Here is a 26077-nt window from a genome sequence, read left to right on the forward strand (position 1 = left end):
CTCCTGCCCTCTAACTGCATATGCATCCCATCCCAAGGGAGAGCAGCACACATCTCCTTCCAAAACATCAAGCCCCAAGCCCCATACCTCCTTATTCTAGAAGAGAAATATTTGATAAATCCTAATTAGGTAGTATCCTTTGACAGTCATTTCTCTTTCTCCCCAAACCCTCTCAAACTTTTCTGTTCTCTCTGGCTTGCCACATTAAAACATTAGCCTTTGAAGACTCCTTTCAAGTTCACTGCCAAGTAAACAAATCCCACACTGCAGGAGTTTAACACCTTTTAGATTAGTTTCAGAAGGTTGGGTTTGCATATTAGGAAACAATTTCAGTAGTTAAATCCCAGGCCAAGAGCACAAATTTGACAATGGAACAAAGCCAAGAGAGGCTCCACATAGCCTGTGCTCCAAGTTAAATCTCTGTAGCTGGCAGATGTGGGCCAATCAGCATCCCTCCCACCACAAATGGCCAATGGGTGCCAGACACTCCAATGGTGGGGGAATAGGGGGTGAGCTAGCTGGCTTCCTCAGCAAGTGTCTCCATCCCTTGCTGCTGGGGAGGTCCCCCTTTGCTGCCAGCCCCTTCAACATCCCCCACTTGTTGAGGCATTTGTTCATATTCACTAGTCCCTTCCAGCAATCATTCCACTTAATAGTTCTAACTTTGATTGTGGGGTTATGCTTTAGGAAGGTTCAGATCTTAGAAAGGGTCACTTTTTAAGATGCACTAGTTCACAACATTTTACAGACTATCCATTATATTATTTGCTTCACTTGCCTAGTATGTTATATTCATTCCTCAACTTCATGAATCAACTGTTTTAGCACTCAGCTAAATGTGTGAAAATTACAGCACACACATATATAGAAGTTATAAGTATGGCAAAGATGAATACTCTACAGGTGAGTTATCGCAGTGTAGATGAAATTATGTCCACCACTACAGTTAATTGGAGATTTAAAGAGCTGATTTTAGAAGAATTTGAAACAAGTGACAGCATAGGTGAAAACTGATGGAACAGTCACAAGTAAAATATTTTGTAGGTTCCTTCTTCTGCCAGAAGGATATTCCTATTTCTATCCCCTTAAATCTGCCTAAATACCCATGTTTACATGTTATATTGGCAGAGTTTCAGCCTCAGCCTTAGAATGTTGATGCTTGTCAATAAGAAGAAGAGAACGGTGTTTTCCCTACTGGCATTTTTTCCCCCAAGAAATATAAAAGTTTTCATTTTGAAGTCACTGCTAAACTTCCAATATTTGACACTATATTATTGAGTCAGTTTCTAGAAGCCCAAATTAAAAACAAGCTCTTGGCATGTATACCTACTAGTTTCCTTTATACAGTTCTCAAAAGGTTCCAGAGTAGCAGCTGTGTTAGTCTGTATCCTCAAAAAGAACAGGAGTACTTGTGGCACCTTAGAGACTAACAAATTTCTCTGAGGTGCCACAAGTACTCCTGTTCTTTTTACAGTTCTGAAAGTTTACCTCATTTTTCAAAAGGCTTACACAGAGGAATCAGTTTTAAAATATTGTATTAATAAATGCATATATTTGAACCTTTGTACTATTAATACTATTCATTTCTCTAACTGAAAAACAAACATTTCCTCCACCCTGATTACATGGTTCTTTCCTCTCCACTTGACCTAAGTGCTGAACACACAGCCTTGACTAATTCAACATCGGTGCAAGACTACAACAGGTTTTATTTACTCAACTTTTCAAGTACTGAAGTGAAACTAAAATCTTATGCAGAACCAAACGATTGGCCCCAAAACAGCGGGAGATGACAAATGAGCAATATGAAGAGTCAGTGTTTTATGCTCTTTTATATCAGTTTTTCCAGTTGCTGAATTTGGTCACCGAATATCAATGCAGAATATGTTTTTGAATTCAAGAATGGTGTTGTTGATTGCGTATCTACCTTGAGAGCACTCATCCTTACCCCAAGTGCCAGTATTAGGATATTTGGTTGGACCTGTAAAACAATTTTTCCGTGTCTCTGCTCCTAAATGGAATCTATTTCTGTCCAGTATGTACAGAGCCAATACAAAAATATGGGGAGGGTTAAAATAATTCTGTGCTTGCTATCACATTTCAAGATGGCTAGATCATTCCCCACTGGCCTCCCAAGGAAAACCTTTCTTTTTATTCATTTGAAGTAGCAGCATTTAATATCATAGGCCGTGAAAGCCTGGTCTAATGAAAAGAAGATAGGAATTCACGTAAGTATTAGAGTTACATACAAGTCTGAAAAAAGATAAATCTGATAAGGATTTCTTGCTGTGACAAGTATGCGTACCTACTGGTGAAAGTTACAATACATAAAAAACCCACCATACATAAAATTCTCTCTCCAAACAGAACTACAGAAATCCTAAACAAGAAAAACGACCTGGAATGAGACTCCAACATCTTCCACAAGAGAAGGGAGCACTTTATGTTCAAATGGTTTCTATCCAAAGAAGGGAAGCTTAGCTTGAACTCCAGCAGGGATGCAATGTCCTTTGAAAAGAACATTCAAAAGAGCCCTTTGAAACGGACCTACAACCTTGTATGCTCACATGATAACTAAAGGGAACTGTCTTGTGATTTGTAGACTAAAAAAAAAAGCTATATTTTTAATTAATGGGTACATGTGCTAGATTTATGAATATGACCAAACATCTCAAATGCTAATAAAACCTTTAGGCGTTCACTCTCAAGTGATTTCTATCCAAAAAGAGGACACTGACCTGGCAGGTGGGGGAGGCAGAAGAGCAAAAATAGTACAAGCAATGGAAACTGATGGGAATTTAGACTGCCACTGTAGCACGAGCTAGGATAACGAACACGGCCACCCAGAGGATTCAGGGGGCCTGGGGCAAACCGGGGGAGCTGTGGCAGCACTGAACTCACCCGGCAGTGATCTGGGTCTTCATCAGCATTTCGGTGGCGGGGGGCCCTTCAGTTGCTCGGGATCTTCGGCAGCACTAAAGGGCCCCCTGCCGCTGAAATGCCAGCTGAAGATCCAGACCGCCACCGGGCCAGAGCTCGCAGGGCCCCTGTGGGGCCCAGGGCAAATTGCCCCACTTGCCTCCCACCTCTCCCCCCCTCCCGGGCGGCCCTGATAATGAACAAAAAAAAAAAGGAGAACTGAATGAACAGATATGGAGTCTTAACCTAGCGCTTCCAATGCTTGGCTTTTGTTATTAGGTTTGCAGAATTATGAAACTAAATGAAACAGTGAACTTACAACTGCAAATTCATCTCGATCCAACATTCCATCATGGTCAATGTCACTTAGTTCCCAAACCTAAAGAGAACCAAAATATATAGGTGACTGGCTTCCAACCCCCATACATGCAGTATCAAACAGTAGAATCAAAACTTCTATCTGGTTTCAGATTTTAATAATATCCATCCTCAACCCTCTCGAACAGGAGGGACCACAGGATATTGAAAGTTTCCCTCAGCACTAGTTTTCAGTCAGCCATGTGCATTTGGATTAAATTGTATAAGAAAGCTATTTTCTGAAGGTGCAGAGAAACAGTAGGATAACATCACTCTCCCTCAAAGTAAATGTTAAAATATACATAATGAAGTGGTCCAATACATTAAAAGGGAGATTAATGTGGCATTTTTACAGAATAACTGCAAAGATATACTTTGAAACAAAAAATACATTTATCAGTTTGTTTTACTCCTCAATAAGGTAACTGTACCTTTTTAGAAGCAGGGGAAAAACTACACGCCACATGTAAAAAAATCTGAAGTGTTTTACATATATACTATTAAATAAATAATCTATAAATACAATACCTCCGGAGTAAGGCAGCGAGTCTGTCAAGGAGGTCACAGATTCCGTTACTTTTGCAGTGGCTGGTGCTGGCTCAGGGGCTTCCCGAGCTGGGCAGTCCGTGGGCCAGTTTGGGTGTGTGGGAGGGGGCTCAGAGGTGCAGGGGGTGCTTACCTCAGGGTGGGGGGGGGGCTCCCTGGCTCCCACTGGCATGGCCCTTCAGCTCCTAGGCAGCGGGGCGGAGGGGGGGGGGGAGCTCTGCACCGCACACTGCTGGCGCCCACAGGCCCTGCCCCTGAGGCTCTCATTGGCTACTGTTCCTGGCCAATGGGAGCTGCGGCAGCCAGCGTTTATGGCAGGAGCAGCGCATTGGAGCCCCCAGCCCCTCTGCTGCTTAGGAGTTGCAGGGACGCAGAGCCGGGTAGGGAGCCGCAGCCAGACCCGCCAACCCTCCCCTGACCACCGCAGGGGTCCCACTCCTGGGACACAATGGTCCTGGCCGGCCCTCTTCCCCAAGCACCAGTGGGGTCTGGGCCTCCTCCCCCAGTACCCACAGCTCCCCGGGATCCCCTCCCCCCCAGGCACTCACAGCCCCGCAACCAAGTTTTAATCACAGCTAGTTTTAGTAAAAGTCATGGACAGGTCATGATTTTTTGTTTACTGCCCATGACTTTTACTAAAAATACCCATGACTAAAACGTAGCCTTAATCATTAGTTGCATTTTTATTACTAAAGATATTAAATCTGAATACCCAGACATTTCTCTAATTAGTACAGTTATCTTTATTATTTATTATTCAAAAAAATCAAGTCAGTAGCCCACTAATTTTAGTTGGAATGATATTCTTACTCTTCCTAGGACATCCACCGGCAGTTTGGAGTTAAGCAGCACAGGTTTCACCTTATCTCCTGACAACAATCCATTCACAGGACTCAGACTGTCAAAGATAGCATCATATTTGGCCTTTTCTTCCAGCTGAGAGAGCAGAAGATAAACAGATTGGTAATGGGAACACTTTTAGAACAAAACATACATAACCCAAGAGAACCACAAGTACGGTACAGGTAAGTAACCATTTATTCAAGTGCTTGTGCATGTATTATCCCACTCTAGGTGAATCCCAACCAGTGCTCTTATGGTGGTGGGAACTCCGAGTCTGCTTTAACAGAGACCGAAGGACTCTTCCCAAAATTAGCATCTGTTCTGGGTGCTTCAACAATTGCGTAATGTTGTGCAAATGTGCATAAAATCTAGAGGTACTGTTCTGCAAATGTCTCTGATTGGAACATTTCTCAAGAAAGCCTCAGAGGTAGCCTGGGCACTGATAGAATGCGCAGTAATTTGTGGTGGTGGTGGTGTCTGAGGTCATAAGTCCTAATATATGAGGAGATACCATGAGAAAGTTTGTACTGTTGCAGCCTGTCCTCTCATTTTTTCTGCATATGCTAGAGAGAGTCTTGCAGAGGACCTAAAAGTCTTTAGTTCTATTAATACAGAATGAAAGACTTCTACAGACGTCTGAAGTGCATAGTCTCTCTTCATCCCTGCGACTATGAGATTTTGGAAAAACTTAGTAGATGCATCACCTGATTTAGAAGAAATTATACTACCTTTGATAGGAATTTTAGATGAGGTCTTAAGGAAACATCATAGAACATTGTGTTAGGGGGTCCCCCCCACCAAAGCGTGTCGCTCTCCCAATGGATGTGACTACTACTAGATAAGCTATTTTAGACAAAAGAAAGAGCAGGAGGTTAAAAGCTCAAAACGTAGTGATTTAAAACCTGAAAAGGGAAAAAAACCACAACAGGTGAACGATCCCAAGGGTAAATTAGTGCTTTAATGGTGGATAAACCCTCACATCCTTTATAAAACCTCTCAATCATAGGGTGGGAAAACACAGACTGCCTTTGTATAGGTGGGTGAATGGTAGCGATGGCTGCCAGGTGAACTTTTATCTAGCTCAGAAAAATGCCCGATTCCTCTAAAACGTTCTGAATCTGCAATGTGGATGGAGACAACTGATGATGGTGTGCCCAGATGAGTAACCAGTCTGTCTAGTGGAATGCTTCCTGCTGCTGATTAACATATTTTTAACTGCTTGAGAACAGACTCTCTGATAGTAGCCACTCTACATCCATGCCATGGCATGGAGAATGCACAGGTTGAGGTGTGGAACCTGGCCGTAATGCTGTGATATGTCTTGGTTAACATGCAAGGTAACTGGAAGTTGAATCAATAAGCTTCACAAATCTGAGGACCAGTATTGTCTCAGCCAGGCCAGGACTAGGAGAATCATCCTGGCTTGTTCTTGCTTTAGCTTTCTGATAATCCTGGAAATCATTTGGAGCAGAGGATACATGTATAGAAGCTCCAATTCCTTTCCATAGGGGAACAGGAATGCATCCATCACAGAATTCAGGTTCTGACCAGCCCTGAAACAGAAGTAGCTGCATTTCTTGTTGTTTCTCCAAAGCAGCACCACCTCCTCACACAAGAGATTTGACACACTGCTCCACCCTGTTAATTGAAGTAAAACACTGTGGTCATATTGTCCATCATCTTTCAAGATATAGTGCTCATGACAGACAGCAGAAAGACTTGGGATACATGAATTATAGCCCTCAGTTCCACGACATTTATAAGGCTGATTCTGGAGACCTTCAGTCTATACCTCATCTAGGTGTGCTCAGCCAGCCGATAGCGGATATGTCCATCACTAAAGTTTCTCACAGAAAGAGAGTGGAGGTGGGGTAGAGCAAGTAAAATACCCCCTTTGCAGACATTTTCCAGACTCATGCACCAGCTTAACGTTAGGATTTGAGCAGGTATGTGAATCAGCCTGTCCAGAAGATGCTTGCTTGGGTGATATGTGGACTTCAATCAGCTTGGCTTGCACCGCAGGCAAACTCAGACACATGTGGAATGCCATTTGTCTAAGCAAGGTGAGGCAGGATCTCGTTCTCAGGTGAGCCTAGCCTAATGCACAGGGTTAAAATGGAACAGAACCTTTCTTAAGGTAGACAGGCAGTTCTTGTCGTCGAGCCAACTCCAATGAACTCAATTCTCTGAAATGGAGACAATGTTGGGCAGCCAGTCCAAGCCATCGCCCATGCTATCCCTGGTTAGGTACAGCTAACACATCTATCCACCCAAGCTGGGCAGCACGCTCCCAGATGCAGTGCAGATGTACCCTTATATCTAAGATGGGCCTCAGACACCCCCTCTTTTTGGCTATGAGTATGCTACAGGAATAAAATAACCTTTCCCTGTGCTGTGGACGGACCTCCTCTAGAGCTCTTAGATCAAGAGGAGATTGTACCTCTTGAAGCAGTATAATTTTGTGAGAGAGATGCGGAAGATGGATAGAGCTTAAGGCACCGACTGAAAATGAATGATGTATCCCAACTCCAGTGTCTAGAACACAACGATCTGAAATTAAGGCATTCCAGACACTGCAGAAAGGGTACAACTGATTTCCAAAGGTAGAAGACGAGTCAGGAAGATCTGTTGTGACTGGGACTCTGCTCCTGAGGAAGCAGTCAAATATGCTGCTTCAAGGACTGACTGCCAGTAACAGGTTGCTGCGGCAGAAGCAGATGATATTTTGCCTAAGAAATTTATGACTTTTCCAGGATGAATCAAGTTGCCTAGGTAGAAAAGAGAATGGTCTATCAAAGCTAAAGCCTCTATTGCCTCCTGTAAGAAGTAGGTGTGTGCACACTTGCTATCTGGTCACTCTAAATACAAAAGACTTTAAATTTGGAGAGAATAATCTGAAATAAGCTATAGCAGTTACTACACGTCTAAAACAAGTGTACGTTTTCTTGGAAACTGCAGTCATAAAAATGGCCAGATATTGGTATGTAGGCTTTTTGACTGTTTACAACTCTCAACATACCTTAACAGCCCATGGGATGTCAGCTGATGCTGTTCCACTGATTAGTAATGGACTATCAGTATCAGTCTAATGGAAAACAGATCAAACAAAAATATATTACTTGCGAAGGGAAAACTGAGTTTCAAGACTTTTCCACTCATCTGAATGGGCCCTGCAATCCATAATCACATTTTAATCAATCAACTAATGAAGGTACAATAATTTAGAATAAGAAATTCAAAGTGGCATGTTCTCTTCATACTCAAAGCAACATCAAAGCATGCCTTAATGTATAGCTGTACCATATTCCTTCAATGAAAAGGAAACAGATTTTAATTATCTCTACTTCTAACAATCCAAAGAAAAATAAATAGTAAAACTAGACTGTTACACACCTTGTAGGTTATAAGCAGTACAAATGTCACTTTTTAATTTTTGATGTAATTGGTGCTCATGAAAATGAGGGAATAGCAGCACCAGAGTTGGCCATAGTTTGACCAGGTGCCATGGAAGCTTTCCCACTCAATCTTCTAAGTGCAACCTCATGGTTGCCTTCAACATCCTTTTCTTAGGATTTTTTAAAACTAGAAAAAAGTTCAATGGCAATGCTAACAAAAATTATTTACTATGGTCTAAATTAACATTTTCTCTTGTGACTCAAGCAGGATTTTAACCCAAGTCTCCAGTAGGGCTAGACTAATGTACTCACTGTTGCACAAAAAGTCCATTTTTTAATTTTTCAATAGCACTAAGATTTCCCAGTGAAGATGCTGCATATAAAACACTAAACCTTCCCAACTGTTAGCTTAAAGTACTTAAGGTTACTGAGCTCATCTTTTTTTTATTATTTATTTATTTTTAAAGTGTCTTACAAATCTAGGTGGAGGAACAGGCAAATTAAGACTACTCAGGGAAACGTCCAATCCATTCTGTGCACAGGCCACTAGTCGCAAAGCCACAAAAAACTCCTATGGAGGAAAAACATAATTTTTAAAGGATTTACTATACAAAAGTAATTTAAAGTCAACTGGAGAGCTGACAATTTATAATTCTTCTACATTGGCACATTTGTTAACAGGATTCATCTTGTTAAACTAATATACTTATTAAGCTTTAATTTATTTCAAATGACTTACAGTAACATTAAAAATATCAATCATTATTCATTACACATTAACAACTCTAGAAAACCTTAACACTTTATTGAAAGGTCTGCCAAAATATTTAACGGTGCAGCAAGGAAGGAATGCTCTATTGAATGAAGCGCTGGTCACCAAGATAGAGTTTTAGTGCATTCATGCCGAGAGAGATAACAAGGACTAATTTTTTACACTATATATTCTTGGAAATGGGAGGTACAACATCTTCAGAAATATCTTAATATTAAAGGGCTCAAACATAGCAATCAATCTTGAGGGGCAACACACAGCCTTAACATTAAGCTATGAGGCAGCTTTGGGACAGGAAGGTGGGACAAGTGTTCTCAGATGAAAATATTGTCCTCCAAAAGCAGTTCTCTTTCCATGCCTTGGTCTCTGCCTGTTTATCACCATATATTTACTGGATTGGAGGACCATCTCGTATCGTCAGATAGAATTTCAATTTAAGAGACATTTGCTTGAAGATTTATTCGGTATGTGTCAGTTGATTCTTTAACATTACTAAATGCTGCAGCCACCCTTCAGCAACCAATCATCCTTTCCTGTGGAGCTGTGCTACCACCACCAACATGATCTTTGAGAAGCCCCCTGGGGCTAATGATAGGCCGAAGAGGAGCACTCTGTAATGGAAGTGATCCTGGCCAAGAATAAAGCAGAAAACCATTTGTGGGATGGGTGGATAACAATGTGGAAATACGGACATTGAAAGTTGAGTGCTTAGAACCAATCCCCTTCCTCTAGTGATAGAATTATCACTGCAAGTGTCATCATTTTGAATTTCTGTGCCTTCACATAGGTGTTGAGTAGTCTCAGGTTTAGGATGGGTCTCCAACCTCCACTCTTTTTTGGTACCAGGAAGCACATTGAATAAAACACCTTCCCTCTGTGCAGCATAGGGACTGGTTGTACAGCTCCTAAGCGTAAGAGAGAGTCTATTTCTTGATAAAGCATGCTCTCGTGACAGGGGTCCCCCTGAAGAGGGATGGGGAAGGGGGGTTAATTGGTGGAAGTGAAGTAAAGAGGATGGTGTAACCTGTGGACATCTCCAAAACCCAGTTGTCCATAGTAATTAACTCCCAGGCTCATGTGAAATAATGGAGGTAGTCAACTAAGGGAGGAAGGCTGGTGAATCAATGCAGCAGAAGAGGATGAGGATGGCAGTTCAAACCCTTGACCAATCAGTCAAAATTACTTCTTGGAGGTGGACTGCAACAAGGCTGAGAAAAGGACTGTTCCCTTCTCTGAAATCTCTGCCTTCTCTAGTGTGGCTCATATGACCTCTGGCAGGCGGGGAATTGGATGGGGAGGGATCTCTGGGCCATCTGAGACTTGCCTAGTTTTCTCTTGTAGGTGGGAGTATAGATACCAAGTGAATGCAAGGTCGCTCTAGAGCCCTTTAATGTTTGCAGGGACTAGTCTGTGCTATGTGCAAACTCAGACCCATCAAAAGGAAGGTCCTCAACTGTACTCTGAACCTCCTTCAGAAATCCAGAGAGCTGGAGCCAGGAGGCTCTTTTCATCACCACCACTGTAGCAATTGAACAAGCGGAAATATCAGCGATGTCACAGAAGGCTTGTAGCCTTGTCCCGGCAAGAAGTTGGCCCTCCATGATAATTACCTGGAACTGTTCTCTGTGTTGTATTGGGAGAGGGTCGACAAATGAGGTCAGCTTGGTGTAGTTTCCATGGTTGTATTTTGCCATCAGGCCCTGACAACTGGCAATTCTAAATTGTAGGGAGACTGAGAAGTAAGACTTTCTCCCTAGTAAATCCAGGCACTTGTGGTCTTTGTTGCGAGGTGTGGATTTAGCATGGTGCTGCCTACCACTACCAAGGAGTTAGGGGAAGGATGGGAAAATAAAAACGGATTCCTTTGCTAGGACATGCTACTTTTTATCTGCTCTTTTGCATGTAGGCATAAAAGCTGGGGTGTGCTCCACTAACAAGCAAGGCTATACAGGCTGATGAGGGTGAGTGGAGGAGGTTGAGCAGCTTACGATGAGGCTCTAACCACCTTGAGGGGAATCTGCAATACTCTTGACCAGGTCCTGGAAATGTTTAAAATAAACTGCTGGGGCTGGAGGAGGTGGCATGACTGCTTCATCAAGAGATGAAGAGGCGATATTGGCCATAGAGGAGATCCTTTCACTGGCTCTAGCCTCCTGGAGGGAGTAGGTGATGCCTCTCTATGGCGGGTGGCACTTAATGCTCTAGAAAATTGTTGGTAATAAGCCACCCACAGGTCCCAATATGGCCAGGGAGGAGGTGCATAGGGCATGGGAGGAGGCACCCAAGGGTACTCACACCGGCAAGGCATTGGTGGTAAATGTGGGCTATGAACAGTTGCAGCTTCAGCAGAGGTGTGTGGGAAAGGACTTCTCTAGGAGTGAGGAGGAGAGCCCTGAATCGACATCTGGAAGACCGAGGCAAGGTCTTCATCAGAATCCTCTTCCTCAAGTTCACTCAGGAATGGTGGAGCACCAGGAGAGGTCTGAAGTAATAGCTGGTATTGGGCAAAGTTCAGGCAAGCTGGATGTTCTCGGTACCAACAGCACTTTGGAGCTCAGAAGCAGAGAATCAGATATCTCAGATACAGCCAGGTCCCAGGGAAAATGGAACTCCTGCTGTACCACGAGGGTGATTGGTACTGAGGCTGAAGTCTGAGGTGAAGTAGTCGTGGCTGAGGCCGGCTATGGCCTATGTATGGTACCACAGGGATTGGGAGCTCAGAGGGAAGCACAGTTGCTGACAGTACCGAAGGTCTTGTGTGCTCCAAGGGAGGCATGGTAGGAGCCCGAGTGGGCTTCTTAGGTACCGAGGAAGAGCTCTTCTTGTCACCTTGATCCGATAACAGTCCAGATGGTCTCTCTGGTCCCATGGCTTTGCCACCTTGCAATCTAGCTGTGCCCTGGGTAAGCAGGCTCAACAGTACCTGATTGTGGTGCCGGGGTAGCTGAGGAAACTGATGACCTCCACTTTTTAGAGATGGGTGCTCTATCTGGCGAATGCACAGTATGTTCTTTCAAAGGCTTATGAGAGGAGTCCAGTCTTCCTCTTAGATGCCCTAGAACTGTGGGGCTCTGAGGCAGCAGACTTGTGTGGGGACTGACATACTGTGAGGAGGGGTGTGTGGTGGTGGTGGGGGTGTCGGGTCCCTTGGCCTGGCTTGGAGGCCAGATGTAGAGAGCTCTCCATCATGAGAAGGTGGAGCTTTCTCTATATTTTTTCTGGCTCTTGATTTCAATACCAGACAAAAAGTTGCACTTCTGAGGAACATGCAATTCTCAAAGATAACAGATACAGTGTGAGTGTCCGTCACGGACCGGAACTGCTTCCCAGCAAGACAGGCAGTGCTTGAAGCCAAGAGAACCAGGCATTATATCTCAGTAAGTAGAAACGATCTAAATACTATGTAGAGAAAATGAAACTTTTTTTTAAAGAAAGAAGCTATATCACAAGTATTTACAAACTATGGAAAGCTAGTACTAACACTACTACCAACCATCAATAAAAGAAAAAATTAGAGTTGAGGAAATCACAGCAGGACAACTTCTAAAGCTGCGTCTCAGGCTGAGAAGGAACTGAGGGTGGTTAGCCCCCATAGAGCTATATAACAACGGGAGGGGGCACAAGAATGACTGACTACCACGCATGTGTGGGCCAAATGGATACTGCTATGAGAAATCTCTGCTCAGAGGTGTAGGGGGCACTAGCACACTGAGAAAGAAGCAACCATAGAGACACTAATCGAAGAACTTTAAGTTATTCCTGAGTATAGCATCACAGTTTTCAATGTATTATATTGTATAGTGACACTGAGGCCAAGTAGGAATGGTGAAATCAACACCAGTGAATTGTGTTTTTCATATTCATTGTGGGTGACATTCAAACTAGAAATATTAGCTTTTTTATATGAAGAGTTAGGTTTAAAAATCCTTTATCCTTGTTTCTAACAAAACAAACTACTGCATTCTTAAGGAAATTCTGTATTTCTCTGAAGTCTAGTTTTTCAAAAATCTGTTTGCTAATATTTTAAACAAGACATTTTTCATCCAAACAAACTTATTCCCTTAAAGAAACAGTTAAAATAATCCTACCTGTTTGTTCAGGATACCTTTGCCATCTGTATCAGCTAAATCCCAAATCTAATTAAAAAAGAATTTTAAAAAGTTTTATAGTTGTGCCAGCAAAAGTGTTGCTAACTGACAAATCCTCATCCTACTTAGACAGGGAATGCAACCCAAGCATAAATCTCTAATCCTAGGACTGTAGAAGCAGCAAAGAATCCTGTGGCACCTTATAGACTAACAGACGTTTTGCAGCATGAGCTTTCGTGGGTGAATACCCACTTCTTCGGATGCCAGGATTTTGCAATCCTAGGACTGCAAATTCTTCATAATAATGACTCATTTATGTTGACAAATGTAAATACTCTTATAATTTTATGCAACTAACAGTTAAATTGAAGAGCAGAGATCAGCGATAATGGAACCTGAATCCATTAGCTAACTGGATTTGTCCAATTTTCAAAAAACACCAAGCAAGCCAGCAAGAGAGTGTGTTAAGGAGTATTTGGCTCAGTGTGTTTCATTCGTCAACTTTTGCTTGTTTTACATTACTTCAGTAATTTTACTTCACTTTCCACAGAATCTGCTAATCATGCCTAATTATTTCTTATTAAATACACAAAGGAAACAGAATCCAGTAATTTACCATTAAATCTTTAACGTACCTTTGTACACAAGGTATATGTTTCAAGGCGAAAAAATCCCTTTTGGACACCACACTAGTGCAAGGGATATTGTACGTTTTATTTATATTGCCATAACAAATTTTCCTAAAAAAACCCAACAATTTTAAAGTCTCGGAAGATTAAAAAGCAACTGGAGATCCAAGAATTGCATTCCTTATTCTTTGAAAAAGCAAAGCTGAAAATCAAACTTGGGAAGCCCACAAAGCAGCACAGAGAAATACATTAAGGTCACTGAGCTCAATATTTTAAAGTAATGTAAATGTAAATATGAAGTTTTACAATCTGTTACAGTCTATAAATTAAATGTTTAAAACAAACTCATAGTTCAATTTATTTACTCAATCACATGACAATTTTTAGGCTAGCTGCAAATGTGTTAGTAGTTTAGAAATCATGGAATTAAGGTCACTACTCTGTCCTCATTTTTCATGTATTATAGAAAGTTTTGATCAGGTATAGTTTAAGGAAAAGAAAAGTGCCCGCACAACTTACCTAATAAAATTCTATAATGTAGGTTTGTATCTAGTATAAAATGCACATTAGAGTTCCAAATGACAAAAATGTCCTTAGAATATATATTTTCTACCATTTAAAATAAAGTACCTGGGCTCTGTCATTTACTGGCTATAATGGTCACAGGTAACATACTATATAGGAAGTGCAGAGCACCCTCAGAGTGCTTAGTATTTTAAAGGATCAAACCCTAATCCTCATAGCATAACTTGCACAGTAAGTACAATACCATTTATCCACAGAGGTTGTATCAGTGATTTTAAAGTACTTTGGATGAGAGGTGCAATATATAAAAGCAAATTATATATATAAAATGATACTATAAAATATATATATATATATACACACACTAGTATTTCAATTCGGAGAGGAAACTGACAACAGCAAAAGGCAGCATAATTAAAGACGTAATATTACTCATTACATAAGTAATACCTTTCCAAGTATTAAGTCTGTCAGCCCAGATTTTTTCAAGAAAGCAGCAGCATCAGAAGCCACCACTCTTCCAGTGTTACCAGAATCAACCTGCAAAAGATACCATCACAGGTTAGTGCCCTGAATTGCTACAACATACACCTGCCTCACCATTAGGCTACCAGGGAAGAGTGCATATATTTTTTACTCTAAAGTGACTAAGTTCTCTCCAGTGTATTTCAACAGCGTCCTTTCAAAATGAATGCATTTTACATTAGAACTGATACATTTTAAACTGAGTGCTAAAATGAATCCATTATTTCACTGCCAAGGTCCCAGAGGCTAAGTTTATGGCTAAGTTTAGGCTAAGTTTATGCACACTTTGTACTTAAGAGTTAATACTGAGGACTTAAATTACATTAGTTTTTATTTATGATCATACATACATTTTGTAATCTGTTTAATACTAACAGACTTACAGAGAAGATCTGAGAAATAATTTATCACAATGCTTCTACTATAGTCTATTAAAACTATATTTTGAGAGAGAGAGAAAGAGAGAGAGACACACACAAGCAGGGTAAAAAGATACTAGACTTCATTCCAAGAACTTAACCACACAACAGATTCAGTTTTATTATATTCAACATAAAAAAAGAACAGCCAGACAGGAATCAGACTGTTGAATGTTTAAAATCAAACGGCTAACATGAAGCTTTCATTACATTTAAGATATGCAGAGAACTGAACTCAGCTCTCCTTTAGTTCCAAGTTAGCAACCTAACCATTAGATCACCTTTCCTCTCACAGTTTAATTTAAATATAGATTGGATTAATTCTAGTCAGAAATGAAGGAAGATAGTAACATGCATCCAACATCAAATGCTTCATTTATTTGTAAGTGTTACAAATAAAAGCTTTAAGAGTAGCATTCAAGTTTTCTACCATTGATTATGGTTGGGTTTTAAAGTCTCCAGCAGAAGGTATGGGATTTCAAGTATACATCTGAGCAACACTCAAAAAAGAAATTGTACAGTAGAGATCTTATTTGGGTTAGACCACCATCTGAATCTCTTCTCATCAGTTCTTCCTAATCGTATCAGAGGGGTAGCCGTGTTAGTCTGGTTCTGTAGAAGCAGCAAAGAATCCTGTGGCACCTTATAGACTAACAGACGTTTTGCAGCATGCAAGGCTTGCATCCGAAGAAGTGGGTATTCACCCACGAAAGCTCATGCTGCAAAACGTCTGTTAGTCTATAAGGTGCCACAGGATTCTTTGCTGTTCCTAATCGTAGATTTTCTCCTTTAGGAACTATGCCTACAAAATATCTGGCTTCTATGTACATACAAGAATCCTCATTGAGTAGTTCAGAGTTCATTATTAATAAGCCCTGGAAAAGTCTGCAATGGTCAACTGGTCCTTGGCCATCCCAGCTTTTAGAGTTAGCCTTTTCCTCTTCTGAGGAAACTGAGGTAACTTGTACATCCAGGAAGTCAATGATAATTTTGGCAATACACTGAGGTACAGGATTGCATTCTTCCACATTTACAGAGAGGTCCCTAGGACAGGATATCACCTAATCTCCTGAGGGAGCACAATGTCATAGCCATATATTAGATTGTAAAGAATAAACTGAAAGCAATGTGCTAGTTTACTACTTTGCAGAAACTCACAAACACATTAAATTATAGATGCCTGGTTAAAAAAATTCAAGTCGAAAAGGTTAATATTTCCTTTAGTTTGGTCTTTGACAAGACAATTATTGATGTTCTTTTGACGGATGCATATTTTTGCGAGGCTGGGCAGGTGCCAGCTCATGCCAAGGCCCATGGGCCTCAATGAACACTGATAAATGCAGAGCTGGAAACTAGTCTGGCTCACCTGTGTATTAGTATTGTTAAAAATATCAGAATTATAGTAATGTGTTTAGACTTTATGAAATGTCTGTAGGATTCTGCATATATTAAATGTTACTTATAATATCTGTACCCCATGTTATAAAGGTAATATTTTAAGTATTTGCTCTGTAATTATAAAAGTGTTTGCTAAAACTGTAAAACACCGCAGTCAGGAGAGAAGCATTACCAAATGTGAAATGCTAGTTTGCCACAAGAAATGTCATCTACTCCCCAACAAAAGAAGGCATATAGACACCAACCAAACCATTGTACAACACATCAGTGGACAAAGACTTCACTGATTGCTTCCCCACATCCATGAAGAGGACATGTGCAAAAGCACTCATCCAATCATAGCTTAAACACGGGGGGAGTGCATAAAAATCCCTGTCAAGGAGAAATCATCATCATTATGCTGCCTGGAATTTGGAGAGGGCAACATTTCCAAGCACAAGCGAGGGATTCCCCAAGCTGCTTATCCCTAAAAGACATATAGAGCTTGCACATTACAGCAGCTTCTATTACCTTTTGCAGCCTAGGACTAACTCATTTGTAGGTGTGTGTGTGTGTGTGTGCGCGCGCGCGCCTGCTTTAATCTTGTAAACACTTTCTTTTTTTCTAGGTTATCACAGGACTGGCTACAAGTGTTATCTTTGGTAAGAGATCTACAGTACAACTAACATGCAGTAAGTGACAGATCCTTTGGGACTGGGAGTAACCTGAATATTAGTGAGATTTTTGGTGAAAGGGGCCATCTGCTACAAAGACAGGCTGCAAAAACAACAACTTCACGTTCTTTATCATGGATAGTAATGCCCTGAAATTCTGCAGGATTTGACAGCTATTACAAGCATTACAAAGGACAGAGCAAAACAAATATAACTGAGGACACTTTGGCCTGCAGCCAGTCTTTAAAGACAAAGACTTATAGGAAGCTGTTCAAATAAAATATGAAAATGGAAAATTGAAGAATGGTGAGTGATGGAATTCAATTAATGTCCCAAATTTAATTTGGCCAATACTTTAAAAGATAATCCCAGAGGCAGAGAGGGCATTTAATAATCCTAAAGAAAGGCTTTTTTCAATCCATAGTTTAGCTGATCAATGAAGTGTAATGTTCACTGAATGTTATGATTTGTAGCTCTCTCTGGAATAAATTGATAATGGCTAGTGAGAAGTGATGCTACAGATAGGGTTTTTTAAGCAAACTATTGAACTGTCTCTAGTATGTTCTTGCTTATATTGGTAAATATCTACAGTCTTTTGGGTTTTCTTTTAAACCAAGAGTATGATTACACTGTCTTGCAAACAGAAATTGGACAATTCTCCCTGTTCAAGGAAGTAACAGAACATTTGAGGTATTCAGAGTACTAGACACTCCTGAAGACAGTTATAGAATTCACTGATAAAAGCTTTGATAAAAATGCCCTGGATATCTGCCATTTGGAAGGTACCTTGGAGCAGGTTCACCTTCATCTGTTGATATTTCCACTTCTAGTGGTACTTTTTGTTCTCTAGCAATCAGCAGGATTTTTAGAGTATGCAAAAAAAACTACTGTGATTTAGGAAGAGTCTGAAGGTGAATAAAGTTTTTAGCAGAACTTTAAATAGCTTCTCACTTTATCATCAGTATTTTTTATTTCTTACAATAGTGGGTTCAACAGTCAGGGATTTAGTGGGATGGTATACTTTTGCAAGCTTATGGCTGCCTTTCCCCCACCCCCACCCCACCCCCTTTTTTTTTTAAAAGTATGTTGGGCATATCAGCGAGCTCCTTATAATTTACATGCAACTGTATTGTCAAACACAGCCCCATTTTACACCCAATGGGTCCTATTTGTAACCTAATCTAGTAGTTTTGGCATCCATTCAGGAAAGTGCTTGTTGGATCAGTGTTTTTCCGCTTTTAGGGAAACCCCAGAGCCATATTGAGTCAGCAGTGTCTATTTTTAAATCTTCAACTTTATCCTCTAGGAAGGTGACTTTCTGAGGAGCTGCAGACAGGTGGCTGTTATTTGAGCTGATTCCAACACTACTACTTTTTTGTTCCCCGATGTTAGCTTATTCTGAAATCAGCCTTTCCTTTCAGTTAGTTGGTCAACAAACAACTGAAGAAACTGGAAGACTGAAAACTTACTATCTGCTATAGTGGTCAAGTTTAAGGCAGTTTCCTATATGATCCTGGTGGCCCGATTGCTGGGACTTGCTGGCTGTATGGCTCAGCTGTCTTGACCATCTTCCCTGATTTGCTCTCCCTGTTTTTAAGTTGAGAGTCCTGAGAGCAAGTTTATCAAAGCTGTCTTCAATAATATTAAAAAGGATTTTTTTAGATTTAGAAAGGTACATCTGATTTAATTGGTTAGAATGCAGAAATTAGTACTTCAATGCGGACCTTAAAAAAAATTCAGCTAGGTGCTCAGAGACATTGCTTAAATATTATGCTGAATCACATTACTTTATGGATTTAGTTAAAAAAAACATTTAATTTCTAAATTTCAAAGTTACATCTCACTAATGGGAGCCATTTGCCCTGAACACTTGTGAGAACAAGTTCAGTGAGGGATTCCCATGCAAGATTCCTAATGTGAATCTCAGAACAGCTGCTGGTTTTACAGATCTAAAAGGCATTTTTGGATTCTTCTATCACTAATGCCAAAGTAAACCCCTCAAGGAAGCCAAAATACAATAGGTACTGTATGTCATGAAGTAGCTTTATATACCGTAATCATATTTAAGAGATCCCAAATTCAATAACTCACACTATGATAAACAGAAGCTATCCAATTACAATATTATCTTCCATATTGTATTAGTTTCCATTTGGAATGGATTTTCCTATTAACTTATTGTTGGATCTCTATAGCTCTGTATCAGCATAATTAATCTTTTGTAAATAATGCTTAAATATATTTACACGAATAGAATTAAAAGAAACGAAGCCAGAATGCAGAAAAGCCTTTTAGGGGACCCCCCCCACACACACACCCCTAGAAAATTATTTTAACTAATTTCAGTTATATACTCTTGAAAAATACCTTAGATCTAATATTATGAAATTAGGTAATCTCCATACTATTACTGAACCAATGTTATAGACCATATTCATTTCACAACACATGCTATATAGGATGAAATCTTTTTTCCTGGAGTTTTTCTTAGCACTGTGATAGTATTAAATATTTGATCAAAAGTAAATGATGACCTTGTTTTCAACTCAGCTGAGTCCTCTCAACTACTGCTACTATGATGTGTAAGGATAAAGGATACTCTATCAGCACCAAATGAAAAAGACAAATGAGGACTGGGGAATTCTAGACATCACTTAAAAAAAAAAAAAGCAATGTTACCATCAACCCTACAAACTAAGTTCAGAAAATGTCAAATGTAACTAAATATTTCAAGTAAATACATTCCACCATTATTCTTGGTGACAATGACATAAAAACCTGTTGGATCGAGCCAGTAAGCAGGTGTGCCAGCACAGCAACCTACCTGACAGTGATGTCACATTTGAAGGTTCCCCTGTCTTTGACTTGCCAGGAAATCTATGAGTAGGAGTTGATGCTCTACCCAACCACATTATGCCAAAGATGTTGTAGTTAAGTTTAATCAGATATGCATGGGTGACTCAGCCAGGAATTATAGGTGTATGCACGCTGGAGGTGTGCCCAGCTCTCATAGTGAATATGGAGTAGTTTGATTTGTTGCTCTGCGCGTATCTCAAGAACAGGGTGGAGGAGGAGGGGGTAGAATCTGCAGCAACTCTTCCACATTAGGCAAAAGACTAACAATATTCAGGTTCTTAATGTGTGCTCCTCTGGCTCCACCTGAAGAGCTGTCTCTGAAGTCCAGGACATTAGGCAGTTTCCCAAAATTTCAGTTTGTGCTTCTGACCACGTGACGAATCATTAAGAAATTCATCATCATCCATGAGCTTACAAATAAAGCATTCAATCTTGATACCATTTAACAGCACAGTCTTAGTAAATCAGCTGACTGTACTGGAGAAAGTCTGTCAGTCAGGTTATTCAGTATAGCCTAAGTTTAAAAACTGAGGAGAGAGAATAATCATGCTGTTTGCATCTGGACTCAAATGTAATGTCCCCACTTCAGAGGGAGATCCATTCAAGCATGTCCACCTGATCTTCAAGCCCCAGGACAAAAACTAGGAAATCCACTTCTCAGATTCTTGCTTGAGCTGTTATTGGGCTTGATGGTAAAATCAACATAAAAGTTTCCCATGTCAATGTAACACATGCAGACAATGACTCTTGTCTTGCTTAGGACCTCATGCCTTCCATGACATTGGATTCTTGCAAGTAACATCAAATTCTCTTAAGTACCATGACTCAATTCATATAGATGTACACACATTGGATTTGTCCCTCAATACAGGACTGGCAAGGGGAGTATGACTCAGCTATGACAAAGATGTGATCCTCATCTCCTTAAAGTTGACGTCAGGGTCCATCCTTGCTCCTGTCAAGGTCCTGTCAAGGTGTCTTCTCCTTTAATGGCCAACCTCTGACTACTGGATCCAAAATACAGAGTCTGGGGGAAAAGTACAGTAGTGGAGACCCATCCCCCAACTCAAGGGAGAGGAAGGTGGGGGGCAGAAAAATATAGAAAGCTGCCCCTTTCCAGCTGATAAGGGGACTTCATTTGAAATGTATCAGATTCTTACTAATCAGAGGCTAATAGAAGAGACCAAGCCCCTAAGCAAGGTCCAAAGAGCACCTTAGTAGGAATCAATCAGCTCTTTCCCTCCTCTCAGCAGCTGAAGCATACTCAGGACTGAGTTTCTTAATAGGAGGTCTGTAGTAGTTCTGCCAGATGATGGCAACAATTTATTTTAACCTCTAATTCACTCATATCAAAACACAATTAAATAAATCAAAATTGTCCCCATTTTTACAAGCCATCAACTTGGCAGTTGATAACCCAATTTCATTTCAGGTTGATTTGCAAGGACATATCCGAGATGAAGAGGAAAAAACGTATTAGCCTGCTGATGATGCGTTCCTCTATTTACCTGAGATTCTATTGAACTATAACATTTAACAAGTTCAACCTAGAGTTTACTTAGGGTATTTCTACACTTGAAATGCTACGGCAGCGCAGCTATACCACTGGAGCTCTTCAGTACAGACACTACCTACACCAATATGAGCAGCAGAGAGTCCTGTGGCACCTTATAGACTAACAGACGTTTTAGAGCATGAGCTTTCGTGGGTGAATACCCACTTCGTCGGATGCATGCATGAAGTGGGTATTCATCCACAAAAGCTCATGCTTCAAAACGTCTGTCTATAAGGTGCCACAGGACTCTCTGATGCTTTTACAGATCCAGACTAACACGGCTACCCCTCTGATACTTTACACCAATATGAGGGATTCTCCCATCCATGTAGGTAATCTACCTCCCAGAGAGGCGATAGCTAGGTTGACAGAAGAATTCTTCCATCAACCTAGCACTGTCTAGATCAGGGGTTAGCTCTGTATAGCTAGGTTTCTCAGGAGTACAGATTTTTCACATTCCCCAGACACATAGCTACACCAATGTAAAATCACTGAGGGCACTATCACAACAAAATATATATTAGTCAAACTAGTTTTGGATCTGGGCCCTTAAGTGTGGATCTGCCCCATGGTGTTTACCATTTTAACCAAGTATTTTAAGGCTGCAGTGATCTTCCTTGATACTCCATGAAGAAGTTACACAATACTGAACCCACCCTACACAGTCTGACACAAATATTCAATCTTCATCTCTAAAAGGAATATGGCAACAAGAGAAGTTTTTTAATTCAACTAGAAATTTAGAGCAAGAGAATAAAAACTCCTACCTGTCGATAGTACTTCTCATACACAGGATTTGCACTGGATAGCTATGAAGAAAGATGCATAAGATTATATGATTAATATGCATAATTTTATCAGTTTAATTCACTTTATATGATCAAAGTTACATAATTTAACATGGAAAACTAGACATTTTATACATGTCTTAAACTGTCTGTTTTCTGTCAACTTATAAGATTGTTTACACTTTTGTTGTAGCTGCATTGGTCTCAGAATACGAAGCAAAGAAGTCAGATGCACTATGAATCACTTTACAGTTTTCAGACTGAATTCCTTAACATTCTCTTTAAAAGTTCTTGACACTAAATGCTACTGGTTTTCACTTTCAGAACTGTCTGCATTAATAAGTCACCCCCTTGGAGGTTAACACAGACACCAGCTCCAAGCTAGATGAGAGACACAGCGTTCATAGGGCAGCACAGTTTAAATGCACCACTAAGAATTACAGGATATCCCAACAGAAATCTATCCCAGCACACAAGTTAGTACAGCACCATCGTGGGTATAATTTACACAGATCTGGCACAGGCAGGGTTTTACAGTGGGGATCCTCCACCTGGGCTAGGCTGGCCTGAGCTAACTTCACAATGAAGACAAACCATAAAATGATATGCTCAGGAAAAGGCCTTCAATTCACTTCCCCTACTAGACCAAGGAAGTCTGAGTTGTGACACTTTTGGTTCTGGGGCAAAGCAGATCTTTTTTTAGTGTGTGTTTGTTCGAGACATTTTGGGGAGGCCGGAGAGGGCTATTATGTTTTGGGGGCTGCCCTTCCTTTATCCTGAAGAAAGGAACAAAACCGTAGGTTTTATTAGATGTTTATGCCCTGAAAGGTATGTCTACACAGAAACTAGATACCTGCAGCTGCCCCATGCCAGCTGACTTTGGCTCAAGGGTCTTGGGCTACCGGGCTGTTTCACTGCTGTGTAGACTATGGGCTCAGGCTGCAGCCCAAGCTCTGGGACCCTCCCAGGGCCCTAGAGTCCAGGCTTCACCCCAAGCCTAAAAGTCTACACAGCAGTAAAACAGCCCGGTAGCCTGAGCCCTGCAAGCCCAACTTAGCTGGCATTGGCCAGCTGCGGGTATCTAGTTGCTGTGTAGCCATACCCTAAGACACGCTGATCGAGCACATTTTTGTAAGGTGTATGACTAGTATTATCAACAAATGGATAATGGGTTATATTTACTACCCTTAAGTGGGAGCGCTGACCACACTGTAAATCTAGCACCTACACAAATCAGTAAAAAGCAGAATACCATTTCCTCTGACTACAAACCAAAAATACTATTAATTCCATGTACAATGCAAATATATGACTAATCTTGCAACCTCAAACATGTGCATATGTGAGTAGGAGTTGACCTGAAGATTTTATAATTATAGCATGTATTTCTAATTTCAGATTTAAAAATCCTGTCAACTTGCATACAAATTGGACACTGACAAAAATGCATAAACAATTGCAGGAAATATTTTACTACAGTACATTACAAGATGGGCATTATAGGTTTAAATCTATTTCTCTTGTAGTAACACTTTATACTGTAGCCTCTTTGGCCCAGTGGTAAGCCAGTATTTGAGGCCTTGCTGGATTGTTTCCATTGGAAGGATAAATTGATTAAAAGAGTAAAGGATTTATTTAGTGCACTGCTGTTTATTGGGGAAGAATGTATGCAAAGTCCACTTTTCCTGACCACAGTAGAAACAGATGACTGGAGGAAGTTTCCTTGTTCAGAAATCCCACTATTGGGGACCAACTATGATATCCCAGAAAGTGAGGCTCAGGAATCAAAACAAATAGAAATAGACAACTGGAGAACACTATATAAATCAAAATGATTGAGTTACTAAGCAAACTATTTGGAAAGTATGCTTATTTACTGATATATTAACATTTGAATATGTGTTGTGTTTTTTCCCCGTAACCCAACTATTTGTAGCAAGGGTTGAATTCAGACCACTGGGTTTGGATTGAAAGTGTTGGAAGCAATAGTCAGAGTTGTCACCCAGTATCACTCTACCTCAGATCTTTTTATGGCCAGGTGCCTCATTAGGATTTAAGTTAGATTCCTTGAGTCAGTTTTAAACTGACTCAGGAAATGTAAGACAAAAGGATGTTGCTAGACTGACTTCTTTAAGAAATGTTTTTAGAACATTGGTGGTGTTAGATCATTGATGTTATTTACTATGAATTTCTTTTCCCACTTAATCTGCTAGCAAATATCTAACAAGGGACACCATGTTCAAGCAATTTATAAACTGTTTGTTAATTCTATCAGCTTGATGAGTGCTTTCCTAGTTTACTTCTGCACTAATGCTCAGAGAACTTCACTGCTGTGAGATTTGAAAATGTTTACAAAAGTGTATTATTTTTATTACTGTAGCACCTAGGAGCCCTAGTCATAGACCAGGACCCCGCTGTTACATGTTGTACAAAACACAGTCCCTGCCTCAAGGGAATTACAGTGCAAGTACAAAACAAGAAACAGATGGAGACAGATAGATGGGGAGAACAGGTAAACAATGAGACAATACTGGTCAGCATGACAGGCGGGTAGAGAGGTTAGTACTATATTCTCTATTAACGTAAATAACATGCAAAGTTTTCACTATTCCACACTGATCACAGCTAAATTGGATCTTTCTTACTAGCTGCAGCTAAAAAATGTGCTGTTATACTTGTAGTCCATATAGGATACTCTCCAGTCAAAGACACCTAGTTTCAAGCAGACAGCTTAAAATGTTGCCTGTAAAGATTTGAAATACCCCATTGTCAGAATAAGTAAGCCTAAAATCTGGGTGGCTACATTTGTGTTGCTTCAAGTAAAGATTTTATAATACAGAGACATTCCTCTTAATCATCTTAATACCTCATTCAGGTAAAATCCACAGGAACCCTAAAATAGTTTGCAAATACAACCAAATTAAAATTACAAACAAAATTCTGGAACAAAACTATCTGGCGAGAGCAAAGAAAAAATAAAAACCACAAAACTGAAAGTGTTTTAAGGCATCAAGTCTACATTTGTCTTTCCTGTCCCATCTCCCCTTCCTCTCCCCCAAGAGAGGAACCATTAATCTGCCACCAAGATGCACTACAAAACAATGTCATACTTCTGTTCAGCAAAACACTATTCCAGCCAAACCTATCATTGTTAGTCTTGGACAGGAAACACATGCATGTTCAGGTCATGGAATTACAAACACTTTACAAACTCAAAATAATTTTTTCATTCAACACTCATAGTACAAGCCAATAAAATTTCTCTAGATTTCCGATTTTGGGGCTCATTTTCATTATATCAGTACAACCACAGAAAATGGAATTTCCTGTGAAAGTGTATAGTTTGGAAGACAGTTTCATTTACTGGCAACAGACTTCATAGTTTTCCCATAAAAGAATACTGAGCAAAAAGGCGAGTGTAACAGATGATGACCTGTGTACTGTAGCTTTTTCCTTGTGTCAATATATCATAAAGAGTATTTTTGAATTCTCCAGTGCCAGTTAGGACTTTTGCCGGGTAACACTTCTTCACTTTACTGGAATTGGCACATACAGTTGCAGAGTGGAAACTGTGGACTCATTTTCAGTGTGAATAGTCAGATTCCACAGTACATAAAAAATTAAAATATACCATTGTAAATTCCATTAAAAATTAATTACTTTAACATTAACATCTGTTCCAGTAATTACCCTGCAAAGATTACAGTTTGCGTTGAGAATGTCTGGCCCTTACAGATTCCTAACCTAGGAAACGAAGGCCAGCTTTATAGCCATCTGTCTCTTTGTCTTTCTGGCTTCAGTCAATCAGC

General features: G+C 40.3%; 1 protein-coding gene across 3 annotated transcripts in view; it reads right to left on the bottom strand.

Moving 5' to 3' along the window:
- Positions 1-26077, bottom strand: part of EPS15 (epidermal growth factor receptor pathway substrate 15) — a 99558-nt gene that overhangs the window by 64462 nt on the left and 9019 nt on the right. For all 3 annotated transcript variants that reach the window (XM_045027454.1, XM_045027456.1, XM_045027455.1), the window contains exons 2-8: positions 22248-22289; positions 14525-14614; positions 12921-12968; positions 8536-8631; positions 7685-7750; positions 4633-4758; positions 3239-3298 (exon numbers count right to left, since the gene is read on the bottom strand). In XM_045027454.1, the coding sequence (XP_044883389.1) occupies positions 3239-3298; positions 4633-4758; positions 7685-7750; positions 8536-8631; positions 12921-12968; positions 14525-14614; positions 22248-22289 (528 nt within the window). The remainder of the gene's footprint in view (positions 1-3238; positions 3299-4632; positions 4759-7684; positions 7751-8535; positions 8632-12920; positions 12969-14524; positions 14615-22247; positions 22290-26077) is intronic.

Source organism: Mauremys mutica, chromosome 8 (assembly GCF_020497125.1).
Source record: "Mauremys mutica isolate MM-2020 ecotype Southern chromosome 8, ASM2049712v1, whole genome shotgun sequence".
In the NCBI taxonomy this organism is placed as follows: domain Eukaryota; kingdom Metazoa; phylum Chordata; order Testudines; family Geoemydidae; genus Mauremys; species Mauremys mutica.